Source organism: Sitophilus oryzae, unplaced genomic scaffold (assembly GCF_002938485.1).
Source record: "Sitophilus oryzae breed Bouriz unplaced genomic scaffold, Soryzae_2.0 scaffold_177_pilon_pilon, whole genome shotgun sequence".
NCBI classification, from domain to species: domain Eukaryota; kingdom Metazoa; phylum Arthropoda; class Insecta; order Coleoptera; family Curculionidae; genus Sitophilus; species Sitophilus oryzae.
Genome location: NW_022146479.1, coordinates 9,779,660 through 9,797,179, shown reverse-complemented (window position 1 = coordinate 9,797,179; position 17,520 = coordinate 9,779,660). Strand labels below are relative to the sequence as shown.

General features: G+C 30.9%; 6 protein-coding genes across 10 annotated transcripts; 3 read left to right on the top strand and 3 right to left on the bottom strand.

The window, feature by feature from the left end:
- The first annotated feature begins 154 nt into the window (after positions 1–154).
- On the top strand, positions 155–1,403 carry LOC115882521 (G patch domain-containing protein 11). Of its 2 annotated transcripts, none has more exons than XM_030900634.1 (3): positions 155–336; positions 400–982; positions 1,040–1,403. In XM_030900634.1, the coding sequence occupies exons 1-3, from the start codon at positions 284–286 to the stop codon at positions 1,319–1,321; spliced, it is 918 nt and encodes a 305-aa protein (XP_030756494.1). In that variant the 5' UTR covers positions 155–283; the 3' UTR covers positions 1,322–1,403. The 2 variants fall into 2 exon arrangements, with proteins under 2 accessions (XP_030756494.1, XP_030756493.1); XM_030900633.1 differs by having other exon boundaries at positions 175–336; positions 378–982.
- Positions 1,404–1,449: 46 nt separating this feature from the next.
- Positions 1,450–2,600, bottom strand: LOC115882522 (translocon-associated protein subunit gamma). The gene has a single exon (XM_030900635.1). It carries the CDS (start codon positions 2,196–2,198, stop codon positions 1,644–1,646), a length of 555 nt encoding a protein of 184 aa, XP_030756495.1. The 5' UTR covers positions 2,199–2,600; the 3' UTR covers positions 1,450–1,643.
- A 300-nt stretch (positions 2,601–2,900) lies between these two features.
- LOC115882523 (UPF0547 protein C16orf87 homolog) lies at positions 2,901–4,610 on the top strand. 2 transcript variants are annotated; one of them, XM_030900637.1, is made up of 4 exons: positions 2,901–2,918; positions 3,285–3,474; positions 3,568–3,735; positions 3,798–4,610. In XM_030900637.1, exons 2-4 carry the CDS (start codon positions 3,424–3,426, stop codon positions 4,023–4,025), a joined length of 447 nt encoding a protein of 148 aa, XP_030756497.1. In that variant the 5' UTR covers positions 2,901–2,918; positions 3,285–3,423; the 3' UTR covers positions 4,026–4,610. The 2 variants fall into 2 exon arrangements, with proteins under 2 accessions (XP_030756497.1, XP_030756496.1); XM_030900636.1 differs by lacking the exon at positions 2,901–2,918 and adding an exon at positions 3,138–3,236.
- A 50-nt stretch (positions 4,611–4,660) lies between these two features.
- On the bottom strand, positions 4,661–12,342 carry LOC115882520 (monocarboxylate transporter 13). Of its 3 annotated transcripts, none has more exons than XM_030900630.1 (4): positions 11,585–12,342; positions 8,887–9,126; positions 6,541–7,326; positions 4,661–6,134 (listed from the first exon to the last, which is right to left on the bottom strand). In XM_030900630.1, exons 1-4 carry the CDS (start codon positions 11,724–11,726, stop codon positions 5,362–5,364), a joined length of 1,941 nt encoding a protein of 646 aa, XP_030756490.1. In that variant the 5' UTR covers positions 11,727–12,342; the 3' UTR covers positions 4,661–5,361. The 3 variants fall into 3 exon arrangements, with proteins under 3 accessions (XP_030756490.1, XP_030756492.1, XP_030756491.1); XM_030900632.1 differs by having other exon boundaries at positions 11,598–11,734; XM_030900631.1 differs by lacking the exon at positions 11,585–12,342 and adding an exon at positions 9,489–9,569.
- Positions 12,343–12,820: 478 nt separating this feature from the next.
- LOC115882473 (protein jagunal) lies at positions 12,821–14,494 on the bottom strand. Its single transcript, XM_030900543.1, has 4 exons — positions 14,135–14,494; positions 13,883–14,024; positions 13,608–13,832; positions 12,821–13,482 (listed from the first exon to the last, which is right to left on the bottom strand). Exons 1-4 carry the CDS (start codon positions 14,188–14,190, stop codon positions 13,354–13,356), a joined length of 552 nt encoding a protein of 183 aa, XP_030756403.1. The 5' UTR covers positions 14,191–14,494; the 3' UTR covers positions 12,821–13,353.
- A 229-nt stretch (positions 14,495–14,723) lies between these two features.
- LOC115882400 (katanin p60 ATPase-containing subunit A-like 1) lies at positions 14,724–17,261 on the top strand. Its single transcript, XM_030900455.1, has 6 exons — positions 14,724–15,090; positions 15,155–15,366; positions 15,432–15,602; positions 15,662–15,912; positions 15,965–16,143; positions 16,201–17,261. The coding sequence occupies exons 1-6, from the start codon at positions 14,914–14,916 to the stop codon at positions 16,780–16,782; spliced, it is 1,572 nt and encodes a 523-aa protein (XP_030756315.1). The 5' UTR covers positions 14,724–14,913; the 3' UTR covers positions 16,783–17,261.
- Positions 17,262–17,520: the final 259 nt, after the last annotated feature.

Below are 17,520 nucleotides of genomic sequence, written 5' to 3'. Positions count from 1 at the left end.
TATGTTTTTAACTTTTCTCCAGAGATATGGAGGTATATCCCTTCTATATGTTCTATATCTCTGCTTTTCGAAACAAACCTATGAACCATAGAACTATGAACCATAGAATAATTAACTGAACTTACTGAACGCTGTGACTTATTCTATGGCTGTGACCCAAACCTCAAAATTTGACACTGACAGCTTTTATTGGAAAAATCAAAATAAAAGTAGGTATTTCTTTAATAAGAAAAAGAATTTAAATACTAAATTGAGAAGAATCTAAAAAATTAGGGAATCAAAAATGTCAGAAGACTCGGAAGATGATGATTACATGTCATTTGTGGTGGTTGATTGGTGAGTTTTAATATAATGTATCTTTTTAAAAAAATATCTAGTGTATAAAATTACAAATTCTAGTGAAGATGTACGTCCTAGCCTGTTAGTTAACAGAGAAAAACGCAAACACGAGCTATATAAAAAGAAATTCGACGCTCCTAATAAGAAACAGAAAGGGCGTAGTGATATGGAAAGAGAAAATAGAGAGAAAGGACTGGCTACAGCAATAACTAGTGATAATAAAGGCTTTCAAATGTTAGAAAAAATGGGTTTTAAATCTGGCGAGAGCCTGGGCAAAACCAACTGTGGTATTAAAGAACCTATTGACATAGTACTAAAACAGGGAACATCAGGTGTTGGGCGAGAATCACACATAAAAGAAATAATAGAAAGAGAATATAAGTTGATATCTGGTCAGAGCTTGGGAAAATCAAGAAGCAGTATTAAAGAACCTATTGATATAGTACTAAAGCAGGGAACATCAGGTGTTGGAAGGGAATCTCACATAAAAGAAATGCTATCAAGGAAACAACCTAAAATTAAAAACCTGAAACATTATGAAACACAATTCAGGCTTGCTAATAAGGAACGAACAAAAATATCTCAAATTAGAAAGGACTTTTTTAAAGCACAAAGAATCTGTGAAGAATTAGATTATAGAATTGTAAGTATGGTTTATTCACTTAATGTTCTGTTGTAATAATATGCATCTATATTTTAGAATGTAAAAGATCCTACTGAAGATTTCTATTGGACCAAAGCTACAATAAAGAAACGACGGAAAATGGAAAAGCAGTCATCAGAAGATACTGATAGCAGTGATGAGGATGATGAAGATTTTGAGCAATATGTAACAGAAGAAAACTTATTTGCAATAATTGATTATATTAGGAGTAAACACCTTTATTGCCTATACTGTGTAATTACTGGTATAGATATAGAAGATTTAAAAGAGAATTGCCCAGGCCCCTACAGAATTGATCATGACAATGAAATTGACTAATTATTTCCAAGATTATTTCATTTGTTAATATTTTGTTCGTGTGAATAATTTGTTTGAGTTAACAATAAAAACATTACTTTCATATTAGTTTTATGATTTACTGTTGATTATAAGAATAAACTAAAATGTTCATTGGAATTAGACTTTATTTGTTACAACTGTTATTTTATACAAAAAAATAGATGCTTTGGAAAATAATCTTAAATAAATTATTACATTGCATACAAAAAAATCATGCTCTACAAAAAATCAGCCATTCAAAAACTATTTAATGGTCATAAATACCTACTAAAAATGAAAATGATATTTATTAAAAACTATTTTAATTTGATCCAGTTGATAAGAGTGCTAAAAGCCCGGAAGCAGTGCCTATCGATAATGTATAGTTAACAGCTGGAGTCAGTGATCTCAAAAAGTAAAAACTAGCTAAAATAACTATTGTTAAAAACAGTGCGTTGTTATGGAAAATTGAGTAAGTGGTGGCTTCAAAATCTGCAACTTCATTTTTCTGCCACAAAATTCTCTCATCCTTCTCCTTTTTGCTCATTTTCTTGTCATCAGAAAGTTTCTTCAGTAGATCTCTGGTAACAGCTTCTTCTCTCTTTATAGCTATTTTATGCTTCAAGGTAAATTTAGTATTTCTATAAGCCATTGCAAGAAGGTACGTAGAGGCAGCTGTTACTCCAATAAAGAGTATTAAAGATGAATAAATGTCCATCATGTGAATTCTCCAAAACAACCAAATGGGCACAGCAGATACAATAAATGCGTTACCGTAAAATAGTGCTGACGATTTTGTTGAAACATTTCGGCTAAAATCTTGCAACAGGAGTTCTTCTTCCTTGGTGAAACCTCCTTTTGATGACGATTTCGACATTTTTAATTGAATAATAGGTATATTCTTGCACTAAAGTATCACTTGACTTTCGCAAATGCCTTTTAAAACTGACTTCTTAGTTATAACTGTTGCTTTACTACGAATCAACCTACTTTTTCACCTTTTTTGATGTCCACGTCCTCAAGAAAACCAACCTAATATTTCCAACACAGCAGTCATTTGAAGAAAAACGAATTCGATGTTGCCAGTTGTTATATATCTAGTTCTTATTTATATTTAAAAGTTTATATAACATAAAAAGTAATATGACACGTTAGCAATTAATGCAAACTACTCATTTTAATATTAAACTAATATACGATTCAATGTGTTTAAGCATTTAACATAGGTTACACAATTAATATTTATTTTTCTTTTTGGCACACATTTAAATTCACCTCTTGTGTGGAAAAATGGACAATTTGGCAAGTATGCAAGCTTCCAACGTGGTAAAACGGTGGTAATTTTAATCTGTTCTGTGGTGGTAATAAGGTGGTCTCTGGTGGCAGCTGGTGGTAATATATTCTGTGGTGGTAATAAATAATACAAGAAACGTTCGAAAAAAAAAACGGCATCAGCGATGGCTATGAAATGAAGATCGCTGTCCTTTAGTATTTAAGATCATATGGGAAATGTCATCGATCGTCATTTCCAAGGCAACTGGACGCGTTTTTTTTTCGGTCATATCTGGATCATATGGATTTGAAATTTATATGTATTGTAAGTTGCCTATACTTGAACACAAATTAACTTCAAATTAAATTTTAGTGCATTGAAATTAGATTACTTCAATTTAAAAAAATTATTTATTTGATAAAGCTTTAGTATTTTTTAAATAAGAAATTAATGTGTTCACTAAGAGTATATCATAGAAATAATCATGTTTTTTGTGCCATTTTAAATTATGTTAATATATCTTACAGATATATCTTAGAAACGTGGTCAAAAGATGACACTACATGTATTATTTTGACATGATTTTGACCAATGACTAAAAAATACTTGACAAATTTCAAATTGTCACCCTTTGTTTTGGTTGTAGGTTGTGTGTTTTTATTGATTCCAATTATTAAATTATATTAATAGTTTTAGAATAATAAATATTTGTTTATACCAAAGAAGAATTTAGATTTGTTTGGAAAATCTTGCAATAAGAAACAAATATAGTTAAGTACAGTTTCAAGTTCCACTAAGACTTCATCTGATACATTCTTTAAAAGCCACAATGCCTAAAGCAAAAATGATTGCAAAAATTTGCCCTGCTTGTAAGGCTCAGGTTCGTTTTTTTAATTTTTATTAATAATTTTTGAGTATATTTACACAAAATATTTTTTTCTGATTTTGTTTACTTATTGGAATTGTACTTTAGGTTCCTGTAGCTTGCAAGTCATGTTCCTGTGGTCATTTCTTTTACAATGCTAGACGAATAGCTCGCGAATTTGCTATAGAAGCAGACTATTTGAGGAGGACCGCTAGAGTTAGGCGAGAGAAACCAAATTATTATGATGCATTAGAATATGATAAGCATATAAAAAAGGTAATGTTAAATGTTATATATACTACATAGCTGTAAGTATATAATGATATAGACGTGTTTAGCTGAAAAAACGATTAAGCGAGTCCCGAAATGACGATGACGACGACGACGATGAAGTAATCGAAAAAAAGGAATCGAAATTGAGAAAGAAAAAGCAAAAAAAAGTTGAGGAGGAGGATGAAGATGATCCAATGTTAAAATTAACTCCGGATATGGTTAGCCATTGTAGTATGATTCTGGAGCACATCAATAGTAAAATTCAACTGGTAACATGGAAACCAAAGGACTAAACAATGCATGGTATTTTTTTTGTATAAGTTGCAAATTTGGGTTTGTTGTTAGTTATTATAGTTCCTAAACTGTACACACATAAATATACCTACATAGTAGTATTTTTTAATTGATCAATTGTATTAAATTCTAATAATAACAGTGTAAAATCTGTGTATTTAATTTATGGAATTTCTTTTGTTGTATGGCATATGTTTTTTCAGGGTGGATAATAGGATCTTTATAATACTATAGAGTGCTTAATTATATATTTTGTCTAATATGTATAATTATTCGTTATCACTGTATAATTAAGATTATTTTTACCTATGCTATTGTGCTTATTGTTGGTAATAGATTGTTTTATTTATTTAAATATTTTTAATAATCCACTTAAATTAATTTAGGCATTGCATAACTGCTAATTAAATTTTTATATACAATATAACAAAACCTTCACAGTATATTAGTAATCAAATAAGTTCATTATTGTTTTGCACATATTTCAGAAATTCTGTGCTGGTTTGATAATGATATATATTTTCAAAGTGGGTGTTTATATATATATATTTTTTGGAAATATAAATTTTATTGGCTGAGGAAAACATTATTCATTTTCGAAAAACCTTAGGTAATAAACTCACACAAGACTGTTAAAACTGGAGTGATTTATTTTTTCAACTGTACTGTAGAGCAATATATCAATAAGTGTAAAATATATATAAAATATAATATATATTGTATTCATAATGTAATTGTACTTTCTCTAGTACAGACTAGAATATTCAAATAAGCTAAAAAATATAAAATAAATATTTATATTAGTTTCACACATTGATTTGATACATCAAGTTTACATCCTTTGTAAAAATATTTAATCGGCTATTCTACTAATAAAAAGCTTTCTGTACATTATTCTGTAGAAAAATACAAATTCATTTCAAGACCACCTTTTTGATATGTTTCTTAATTTACTATACAAGGTAAATTACAGGTATTTTGAAAACCACACTGGTTTGATAGTAAGTTATTGTGGTCAAAACTAATTAATTCAACTAAGATTCTTTATATCGTTTAATAACTAGGAATATAACGTTGCTATATATATATTCGATTAAATTGACAAAGTTAATAAGAGTGAAGAATACACTTATTGGCACATGAACTTAATAAAAAAATCTTATTTAATTTGATTATTACTAATAATTTGCAATAGCAGTCTTAATACATTTACTTAAAATTGTTTGGGCTCTAGAGTAGCAAGCTTCTTCACATTTAGGTCAAAGTGAAGCTTGATATTTTCAAAAGAATTTACTCACTTTTCAATACTAGAAGAAAAAAAAAATATAGCCCTTCTTAGATCACTTCGCTGTTGTTCTTTTGAATACAAGGCACGAAGCCCCATAACAAGGAACCCGCCGATAAGATGATTCCTAAGCTACAGAACAGCGAAACAAATGATTGCGCTGATTCAAACCAGAGACCACATAATGGGGGGCCTATTAATTGAATGATACCGTTCACAAACAACGATATTCCATAGGTTGACTGTAGCCGTTCTTCGCCTAACATATCTGCCATCACAATGGCCGTTATACCCACATATGTTCCCGAAGCTAAACCAAATATAGAGCAAAATATTGCTATTACCCAGTAGTTGAGGAAAAAGGGCATCAGAGCCAGAGAAATCCCCGAAATAAACAAGCCCCCGACGAAGTACCACGACTTGGGGAAAGTTGTAAGATCAGACAACGCGGAACCGCCTATTCTACCGACCAAATCCAGGGCACTGACTATAGAAAGCAGCAAAGCTCCGCTGTTTTTGTCGAAATGCAAGTTCTGAGCGTAGGACGGGAGCAGAATAATGAAATTGGTATAGCTAATGGCGTTGGTGGCATTAGAAATGAGGATGATGAGATACAGAGGGTCCTTTAACAAAGTTACATCGAAAAGTTTGATTTTTTTCGGAGATTCTGCCTCAGGCCTGTCCCATTGTTTCGTTTTCGCCGATGTCGATCTTAGACTGAAGGAGCTGGCAAAAGTTTCTGGTTGTAAAGTTAGAGTGCTGCCGTGATATGCTGTGCTCACGTATTGGAAGGAACTCGTTGAAGTACTTCTTCTAGGCGCTCCTATATAAAAAAGAACAAGTTATATAAATATCACGACCATTGTAAAATGTATAAAATATTAATATATTCCTGAACTTGTAATAGTACAGGTTTTAATTTCAATTTAGTATTTTAGCATTGTGAATTTTAGTTTTTGATATTCATGTTATTCTGAAATTCACTGGCGGTTCTTTTCGGACAAAATATAATAATATATCTATACATATTTGTTAATTACGATAGCTTATCACTCATTTTATGGAAACAGATAACTAGTGGGGTGACATAACTGATAAGGGGCATTTTTGTTTTATGCTTTTGGAATAAGTATTTGCTCATTTTACTGTTTATGACTTATTGGCTGATGAAAGGGAATAGTAGTCATCACAATACACGTTTTCTTTATATAAAAAATGTCATATTTTACCTGATCGTGTCGTTCTTCTCGAGCTGGGCAATCTTCCTTGGGAGAACATATCTATATCCCCATTTTCTTGTTGTTTCTCCGGCACCGAGTGTAAAGCCGAATTGCTGTTCATGTTCTGCCCGGAGCCCGCATACCCTTGCTTGGCCCTCATCACTTCATGTTTTCCCATGGGAACGCTTATTTTTCGTTCCCTATGGGGACTTTTCAAATTCTGTACAGCCGCACTGGAAGCACTCCTGTTGAAACCCGACTCAGTTAGATCGCTTTGCTCCAAAAACGAATTGTTGTGGGGTATTTGGGGTAAGGACGTCATACTGTCCTCGCTGAGAATGAATTTTGTCTGTATGGGATCGGGATGTTCGTCCAGAGCACAGTCTTCCTCTTCTTTAACTTTCTTAAAATGTACTTCGACTGGGTCGTAGAACAAGGCTGCTACGAAAACGTTCAAGGTAATTCCTCCCATTATCAGAACGGCACCCCTGTATCCGTAGGTCTCTAACAAGACTCTCAATAAGGGTGGTAAAAGAATTGAGCCAAAAGCGGAGCCAGAGATGCAAATTCCATTTGCCACACCACGTAACTTTACGAAATAACTTGTGACTATGTAAACTGTGGGAGGGAAGGATAAGCCTGCTCCACAACCAACTAAAACTCCGTAAGTGCCGTAGAGGTACGGTAAAGAACTTGCCCAAAAACTAAGAATCATTCCTCCAGCTGCGAAAATCCCACCCAGAAATGTTACTGTCCTATATGAATACTTTACAGATAAAATACTTGAGATTGGACCTGAAATAAACAAGAAATACTTTTATTTTAGACAGTCCGATATAACACTAATTCATCACAATACACCCAAACACTTTTAACACTGGACGCGCGTTTCGCTAACTATGTTAGCGTCATCAGCAGATGATTAGTCGGTGTTAGAAAGTAAAGTGTTTTGGTGAATTGTGGTGAATTAGTATTTTATTTTGCTACTGCACCATCAAAGTTTTCAACTATTAACTGTAATATTAAATTTAGACCCTTTCTTAAATAACTATATAGTACCTATTTATTTTATTCAAATCTCGTATCTCGTACTATAGCCTAGACCTGATTGACTTCCAGCATTTCAAAATTATATTTTTCAACCTTAACAAGGTATGTGGGATAAAAAGAATGATCTTGTTAAGATAAATATGTTTATTTTAAAGGTTTATAAACATTTAACTTATACAAACATTACATATAAGTGTTGTCTTTTTAGGTAAACGTTTTACAAATTTACATATTCTTTCAAAATATTGACACAAAATATATATAGTCTTTAATATTTGACACAAACAACAATAATATTATATTACATTTGTTGCAGGTACAATTTAGCAGTAGTCTTAATTTCAATTCTCGTAAGAATGAATTAATTGTTTTTAATTATTATATAAACCTAACATTTTTATACCTAAAACACTTACGTATAATTAAGTGTTACTATTGTAAATGTCCAGCTTTTAATTAAAACAAATAAATTGCTTAATAAAAACAAAACACATCTATTACATCCTACATTTCTTAGAAATATATTCAACGCAGATACATACATTGACGCTAGTTTTGTTGTTTTCTTTGCAAAGTAATTGGGATAACATCATTTTTAGATTAGTTTTATAGCTGTATTTTGAGTACAGTTACTTTTTGTTTTTACTAGACCTGAAGATTACTGTATCTACGACATATCAAAAAACCAATGTAAACATTTCTTCTTTTTATTGTTACTTATTATTTTGAGTAGGGATTTTTTTCTCTTGAATAGCCTTTTCATAATAAGCGTTCTTACAAATTTTTCTTTCACAAAATCCGAATGACATAATATCGCCATACTCCATTTAAACTAAAAACAAATTACAGAAAAAAGCTTTAACTATTAAATAAGATTACATTTATTTATATTTTCTAGAAGACACTGAACAACACCAATGCTTACGTTTAGTTATTTGATTTCGCGAATAAATAGACGCACTGAACAGTTTCTTTAATGTTTATACATAATTAATTAAGTTAGTCGAATTATTCAGAGCTAACACTATGAGCACTTCCGCAACACACGAATGTTTGATATGAAATAAGAAAGATATGAGGCGGTAAAAAGTAATCAATAAAATCCCGGGAAAGCGAGGAGGTAATAGCGCCTTTGGTGGGGACAACTTTTTGAACATGCTCAAATGTACATAATTTTAATTACACAGGCCTGTGGAAGAAAAAAATATCTTTATAAAACTGTATCAGATATTTTTTGTAATAGAGTAATTTCATCAATCAGGTCAAACTACCTAGATTTTTCCATCCTTGAAGTATCTTTCTTACCTAAGGAACTGTATAAAAAATAGCAGAGGGCTGGAATCCACATGCCTTGGGAAGGAGTGGCTTCGAAGGCTTCTAAAAATTCGACAAACAGTACGCCGAAGGACTTGACCGTTCCAGGTACCAAAATATTAACCAGAGTGGCCCCAAAAAGGACCAGCCAACCCCAACCGCCGTCAGGTGGAACCAATTTCCACTTTGCCATCGCTTTTTCATTTCTTCGTCTATCTAATAAAACTACGCCTGAAACGAAGCAAAGAAAACCAGTTCTAAAAGAGATTTTGTATTTTTAAGGACTTCTACCTTTTTCCAATATTTATACACAGAATCTAGAAGATATTGTTATATTTAACTCACCAAAGTTATCATTGAAACTATTAAAAAATTTGATGGACTATCAAAAATTAAAAAAGAAAATAAATAGGGGGTAGGTTAGAAATTTTGCAATCACATGATTTATGTTATTGATTTCTTATTAAATCTGCGCGCATGATGATTATACATTTAAATTGTTACTTTCATATGAATAATTTAACCATCAGACAAAGTGATGATAAGAAATTATTATATATTAATATAATTTTGATATAACTATTAAGACATACCTGACCATATTCCTAGGCACAGGGGTCGTGTAAATTGAAAATGACAATGGCTTGTGGCAAGGCGAAAATTTTAAGAGGTCTTAATAAACTCAAAACTAATTAACGTATTAGTGATTATTATATATAGATAGATTGAAAATTATAGCATATGTAACAAGCAAGACATTTTTATTTATATTATTTTTTATACAGTATATCCCAAAACAATACAGAGTATCCCAAAAAAATAGACTCTCAAGGATTTCGTTTAACTAGAACTTTCTTAAAGTTCGAAAAAAAATAATACAAAAAATATATTGATATAATTATTATATTATATTTTTTGGAATATCCAAACCAAACCAAACCAAAAACAAAATAATAGTTCCAAATAAATAGAGGTAATTTTTATACAGTTTGTACAGAGCATCTCAAACAAAATTATAGTCCCAAACATGTCTCAAAAATTTTATTTAAATATAACTTTTCTAAACTCGAAAAAATTGAATTGATAAATAATTTATTTTGATACAATTATTACATATTTTTTTGTAGAGAAATATATATATATATAGAAAAATTTTTGTAAATGAAAAAAAATATAGAAGATATCTTAATAATCTCAGAACTCATTAGCATATAAGTGATTATTAACGGCTAGTTAGAGTAAAACTTGAGTAGAACATTATTTGTAACAAGCTTGACATTGTAATTTTTACTTTTACTTAATCCTAAATTGATAATGGTCTCTATTCTTCGTGAGGTCTATGTCAATCAGGGCAAATCAGGGTTAAATGTCTGTTTTGCTGGTTTCTAAATATAAATTTAGCTCCACCGACCTGTCACCAGGTTCCTGGGGTTGCTACTGGAAACTCGCCCACTTTATTCAGTGGAATGTCATTTGCGTTTTTTTTTATCAAAAGGCTATCATTAGCAAGTAACAGAAGAAGAGTAAAATTGAAATAAATTGTATAATAACATGTGATATTTAGAAGAGCGCTCGGCTCCTGCAAACTATTTAGGAGCAAATTTTGGTAAATAGCGCTAAATAATCGCAAATAAACGAAATGTATTTTTTTTATTTGCGGCTTTAATTGATAAAGAAACATATAACGTCATGGCGTATTTAATTATGCATATAAAATATAAACACGTCCAGCTAACCATTGGCGTACTATCGAAAAATGACTCGGACTTGATACGACAATATACGGGAGCTTACATCAATAAAATACAATGAAGTTATATAATAATGTAACATCTGTCTGTGTTGAAAATGTTGAGACGAGTCAATATTTGCTTTTGTATTTCTACTTTTCAAATCAGTAAATACATAACTGTAAAAATGGGAACGATCGCTTTATACAGGGTATTTTTTTAATCTCTTGAGATAATTAAGTTTATTAGGAAACGCGCTATTTAAAAGACATTTACTACAAATGCGGGTGCAAGGAGTAATGTAATAGTTTAAATGCCACTGGTTAAATAGAATTTAAAAAACAATAATAAATGTAGCTATTAACATTATTTACGCAATTTTCAGGAATAGAAACAATAATGTTCATTATGTATGTAAAAAATAATGAGGCATTGCAAAAATTATCGTTTTATTTATTCAGGCATTAGCAGCAGATGTAGCCGCATATTAATTATAATAATTTCAATCATTTTAGTACATACGTAAGCCGACAAACAATGAATTACCAAGAATTATATATTTATATTTAAATGCAAATACTCTGTTGTATGGTAAATGATAAAAATATTATCTTTCATCGAGTATTGTGTTAAAATTGTTGAAACCTACAAGGAAGTTTTTAGCCGTTGCCGTTGGGAGAATTAAAATGAACAATACAATCTTTTCATTTATTATATCTATATCTGATAGATTTAGAAAAAAAAACATCACGTGTTTAGTTATTGAGAGATTCCACAAGTGTTGAACAAAACTACAAATTAAACAAATATTTTTTCTCCCTGTCCATTTCGCTAAATAACAGTATTTTATGTGATAATGAAGCTAATGAGTTCATTTATTATTATATTTTAATTTTACAGAGACGTACGAAAAAAGAGTAATACAAAAATTTATAAAATATATATATTTATATACTCACTCTTATTCCTTACTATATCAGTCGGTTTCTGTTCTTTGGCTTGTTGACCATCCTGGCTTTTTTGTAAATTGATTGATTTGACTGGTTTGGCGAGAAGAGGTTCGCCAGCCCCATTCTGGGCTGTTTTGGTGTCACTATTCATTTTCAGTTAACGGAAAAATCGAGGAAAGCAACGCGAAAACCGATACAGGCAAAACAACAACAGAAATACACATCACACGTGAAGTTCAACAAAGAGTAAAGAACCCAACAGCTGATTCTGTGTCTATTGTGTGTTGTAAAATATTTTTTGTCGTTTAAAGAGCGTTGTTGCCTTTTGTGGACGCCAGTTGGACGAGGTAGCGGTTTGAAATCGATTTTTAACTGGAATTCGAACGACGGTACTACAGAAACAGAATTATATGTATCTGAATTCGAACGAATTTTGTTTGATAGGGAAAAGAAAAACAGTCTGTCTGCTAGAACCAGATAAAACTACCGATTGTGCACCATAAACACTTCGAAGGCCATCGGTACCGTTGCGTTAAAAATCATTGAGCGCAAACGATCAAATCACTAGTGATACAACAGTCGATTTGTTTTTAATTGCTTTTATTTTTCTCAGCCGAACTTAGACGCGAACCAATTAATACTTAACCAAATCTGCCATCCCAACTCTTACAATATTTTGCCATTGCAAATAATTGCGTTAAATTCCATTCGCAGTTTTTAAAATCAAACAAATTAATGGTCTTTCCATGGCGAATTCAGATTGGAACTAAACAAGGAGCGACAAAAGATATATTGTCGGATATTTTGCAAGCTTTTTTAATAGATTATAGATAACGATTGTCGCTAAATTCTTTTCTAGTCTTATTTATGGCGTTCAAAAATGAAAAAATTATTGCATGATAATATATTTGATTGCATGGTTCTGTCACATTATGCAACCAAAATAACGCGGTTTCAATGCCCGGGCGTTTAAAAGGATATTCTACAATACATTTTAAGATACGGGACTTTCTTCTAAACTATGTGCAAAAATATTTTTTCATAACTATCCAGTATTATCAATAATAGTACCGTATGATCGAAAAAAACTGCGTCCAGTTGGCTTGAAAATGACGCGATCGATGACATTCCTCATATAATTTTACATACAAAATGACAGCGATCTTCATTCCATAGCCATCGCTGACGCCGTTTTTTTTTCGATCATATTGTATAATCTGCGTTAGAAAAAATAAAACAAGGATATCACTAAAATTCCAGCTATGCAAAAACAGTTTTTATTAGAGTAGTCCGAAAAACAAATAGCAATATATAGTGAGCACATATTTATATCACCCTACATACCATTTAACCTCAAGAAACATCATTTCCTTACAAATTTAATTGAAAACGATAGAATTAAAGTTATATATCATTTTTTATCAGTCTAACTTTAAATCTTTGTCTCAAGTAAGAGAGTATATAAAAATATTTGTATTTTTTCATTTCAGAAGTATAACATCAGATAAAATAAACGATTCATTAATAATAACAGTAAACTTTTGTAAAATAACCCCTTTGTATAATTTATGGTTTAAAAAGAGCAAATAATTGATGCCATTTAAAGGAAATATTGAGCACAATAAAAACTTTGGCAACATCAAAAAAAATATACTATATGATTGAGAATAAACAATCATAAAAGTTAAGCTCATCAAAATGTGGCTTTTCAAGGCCATTTTTTTCTCAATCATACACTATATATGTATGTACAAAATAAATATTTTTTTAATTATGCTTTAATCATTTTTTCTGACACTTCGCGTTTTCCAAGATACCAGAAGGCTGTAGCTGAAGTACATTGAAAAGGAATGAACTTGTAGAGCCAGCAAAATAAAGGAATACAATAACAGCCCATAAGGATAAGTCTGAAAAGATAAAAAAAATGTAAAGTTAAATAGAAAAATAGGGTAAACTGTTCTTTCTTCATATTATCCTTGATATTATATAAGAAAGATAAATTTAATGTGAATAGAATTTCTTGAAAACTGACCTTCCAAAATACAATATCTAATATTTCCGCATAATCTTCAGAAAACAGGAATGTGTAGACTTCACCAAACCACAAAATAATGCAATAGAGCAACGGCAAATAGCCAAATAAAATAATGCCATATATGTAACATTTCAGGGAATTAATTTTATTTCTTTTGATTGCCTCTAATAAAAAATATGACAAGGCAAAACTGGACAGCCAAATCCATTCCCATAGATATGGCTAAAATAAATCAAATTAAGATTTCAATATTTGAAATGTTTTTAACTTACTTCAGGAACTTCCAGTTCTTCGATTTCTAATATAAAAATGCTAAAATAATCTAAAATTGAAGGGGCCAACTTAGCCAGCATTACCATGAATAAAATGTAATGGAAAAGAATACAATACCATAGTCTTTTCTTCTCTAGAGAACTAAAAAAAATTGGCTTTTGTAATAAGTCTCACTATTTACAACTACTCTACGAAGGAAAAGTTTTGGCATCTATTCAAATATCATATAAAATTTTAAATAAAAAGTGTACCTTCTTGAATAACGCTGAGCTACTCGTTGTCGAAACATATGATCATGGCCATCCATATTCGCCTCTTTTTAATTTTACCCTCTTTTTTAATTTTCTTCAGCAAACTAATAATAAACTCAGCTCAAAGTTATCCCAGATTTGTACTATCAGCTTATTTAACAGCAAAGAGCCAATTACTATGAAACGTACTTTCGAAATTGGCACTAAAATATACTACAGACCCATTATATAATTATTTAAATAAATTAAGGAAATTAATAAAATAAAAACAATTTTTCCAGATTTTCTACACCAACTGGCAAAGCACACCACTAGTCCTTTTAAATGTCAAAATGTTAGGTTACATTTAGTGCCTTTTGTATTTATTTTTATTTGACATTCGGATAGGGTACTGTAAATTACTTATTTCTACTTGATGATCGAAAACATTAAGTTTTGGATATTAACCACTAGATGTTTCTTACATGTATTTAATTTTAATTTTATTTTTGGGGTATAGATTATTTATTTCTCTTTAGAGTCATTGATATTTACTAGAGATATTTATAAATAATATCTGTCAACTGTCATTGCTATTGATTCTATGGCTATTGTCTTTGGCTTTTGCTATCAATAATTTTTATGGCTTTTGTTGTCATTTGAGTCTGTGATTTGAGTTATTTGTTAGAAATAACTGTTTTTTTGTTTTTGTCTCTTCTGTGTTACGTTTTTTAAAGAATAAATATCAAACCAAACCAGAATATTATTTAACTTTGATATTATTTTTCTATATTAACATTATGGGAGATATGGCTGGTAGTGTTAGAGAGATTGTGGATAATGTGGGACTAGCTCGGGAGATGACCATGGTAGGCAATTATGAAAATGCAGAGGTTTATTATCAAGGATCCTTGCAGCTTATGTCTAGATTTATATTAAACATAAGTGACCCCATTAGGAAAACCAAGTGGCAACAGGTACTAAGTAGCTCTGAATACGTTAATGGATAACATTAATAATGGTAAAAAATACTTACACTAGGTCCAGAAGAAAGTCGGCATCGAATATCAAGAGGTAAAAGAATTAAAAGCTTTACTTGAAACCTTTAAACTTGAATGTAATACAGATGTGCCCATTGGTGTTAGAAGGCGTGATAATATTCCATTGGACACAGGTTCAGAGAGTACATATGGTATTACTGACCCTGATGTATGGCCACCACCGACTCCAGTTGATCATGGTATTTTGGCAAGGTATTGTTGTGTAATTTTTCATATTTTTTAACATTTAAGTTTGTTTTTATATAACCCTTTAATAGATCAAATGCCCTAAAAACTAAACCTATAAATTCACGAAGATCAGAAGGAGGAAAAAAAACTCAGCCCTCGAGAGTTAGCTCATCATCTACAACTAGAAGGTCAGACATTGGTAAAATTACAAGTAGGATCACCAAGAAGGAGGATAGACCTTCAAGTTCAAAGTCAGAAAGGTACTGTTTTATATTTAAATAATTTCAACAATTTTCCTACTTTAAATGTGCTTAAATAGAAATGTTGATGCTGTCAAGGAGAGACAAGATTCTGAATCAACAGATAAAGTTGGTGACAAAATTGAGGAGCAGGAAGAAAAAAAGTTTGAGTGTAATGGCATGGAAAGAGAGTTGGCCGATGTTTTAGAAAGAGATATAGTACAAAAGAACCCAAATATAAGATGGGATGATATAGCTGATCTTCATGAAGCCAAGAGGTTACTTGAGGAAGCTGTTGTCTTACCTATGTTAATGCCAGAATTTTTTACAGGTATATTTGTTATCTCAAATCTTTATAGTTCCACTGAAAAGTACTTTCTTAGGTATTAGGCGACCTTGGAAAGGAGTATTAATGGTGGGACCACCAGGAACTGGTAAAACAATGTTAGCAAAAGCAGTAGCCACTGAATGTGGTACCACATTCTTTAATGTATCCTCATCAACTTTAACTTCTAAATATAGAGGTGAATCTGAAAAAATGGTCAGGTTGCTATTTGAAATGGTATGAAGAGGAACATTTAATAGTAGCTTTTGTAATTATATACTAATATGGTTTTAGGCAAGATTTTATGCTCCTAGCACAATATTTATAGATGAGATAGATTCACTGTGCTCAAGGAGAGGTTCTGAATCAGAACATGAAGCTTCAAGAAGAGTGAAATCAGAACTCCTGGTACAAATGGATGGTATAACAGTAAATAATGATGAACCAGGAAAAATAGTAATGGTTTTAGCTGCCACAAACTTTCCATGGGACATTGATGAAGCACTAAGAAGAAGACTTGAAAAAAGAATTTATATACCTTTACCCACGTTAGATGGTAGAGAAGCTTTGCTAAAGATTAATCTTAGGGAAGTGAAGTTGGATCCAGATGTCAATTTAAAAAGTATTGCTAGGAAGCTGAGTGGATATTCAGGTGCGGATGTTACAAATGTATGCCGAGATGCATCCATGATGTCAATGAGGAGGAAAATTTGTGGTCTTAGACCTGATCAAATAAAACAGCTCCCTAAAGAAGAATTAGATTTACCAGTTACAACAAGGGATTTTGAAGAAGCCATTGTCAAAAATAACAAGAGTGTTTCTAAAGAAGATTTGGACAAATATGAAAAGTGGATGAATGAGTTTGGTTCTTCTTGATAGTATCGTTAATAATTTTTATCTTTATCTTCATTTACAACAATTGAAAAATATACTCTATTTACTAATTAGAGCTGTAATATTTTTACACAATAGATCTGTAAGGTCGCGGTGATTAACTCCTCTCCTAATATATCATGTGCTTAATTTTTTAATTTGTTAGTAAAGCCAAAATTTTAGAAGCCACAAATTCAAGTTATAAAAGTTCAGATTTTCACAGGCTCAAATGTTTAGCAGATGGTTATAATATGTGCCTTTTATCAATTTTTAATAGAATTTCTCTATTGGCAATTAGTTATGGTAGTGAAGTTAACGTAAGTGTTATTTTGAATTTTGTTAAGTACCTAATACCGATATTTTATTTATTATATATTTTGAATTTTGTTAAGTACCTAATACCGATATTTTATTTATTATATTAATTAAAAACAATATTTTGTACACTAATCTTACTGATAAAATAAATAACGTTTTGAATACTGTTTGTTTTATTCATGCCAATTTTTTAATTGGCTTCTTCCAGCATCAAATATGTATATAAAAATGTATATTTTTTAAATAACCTGAATTTTTTAAGTATAATATGAAATATTTTTAGTTTAAGCTTCCATATATTTGTTATTCTTTCGATTTTAATATATTATATCTTATACCGTATGATCGAAAAAAACCGGCGTCAGCGATGGCTGTGAAATGAAGATCGTTGTCATTTTATATGGGAAATATATAAAATGACAA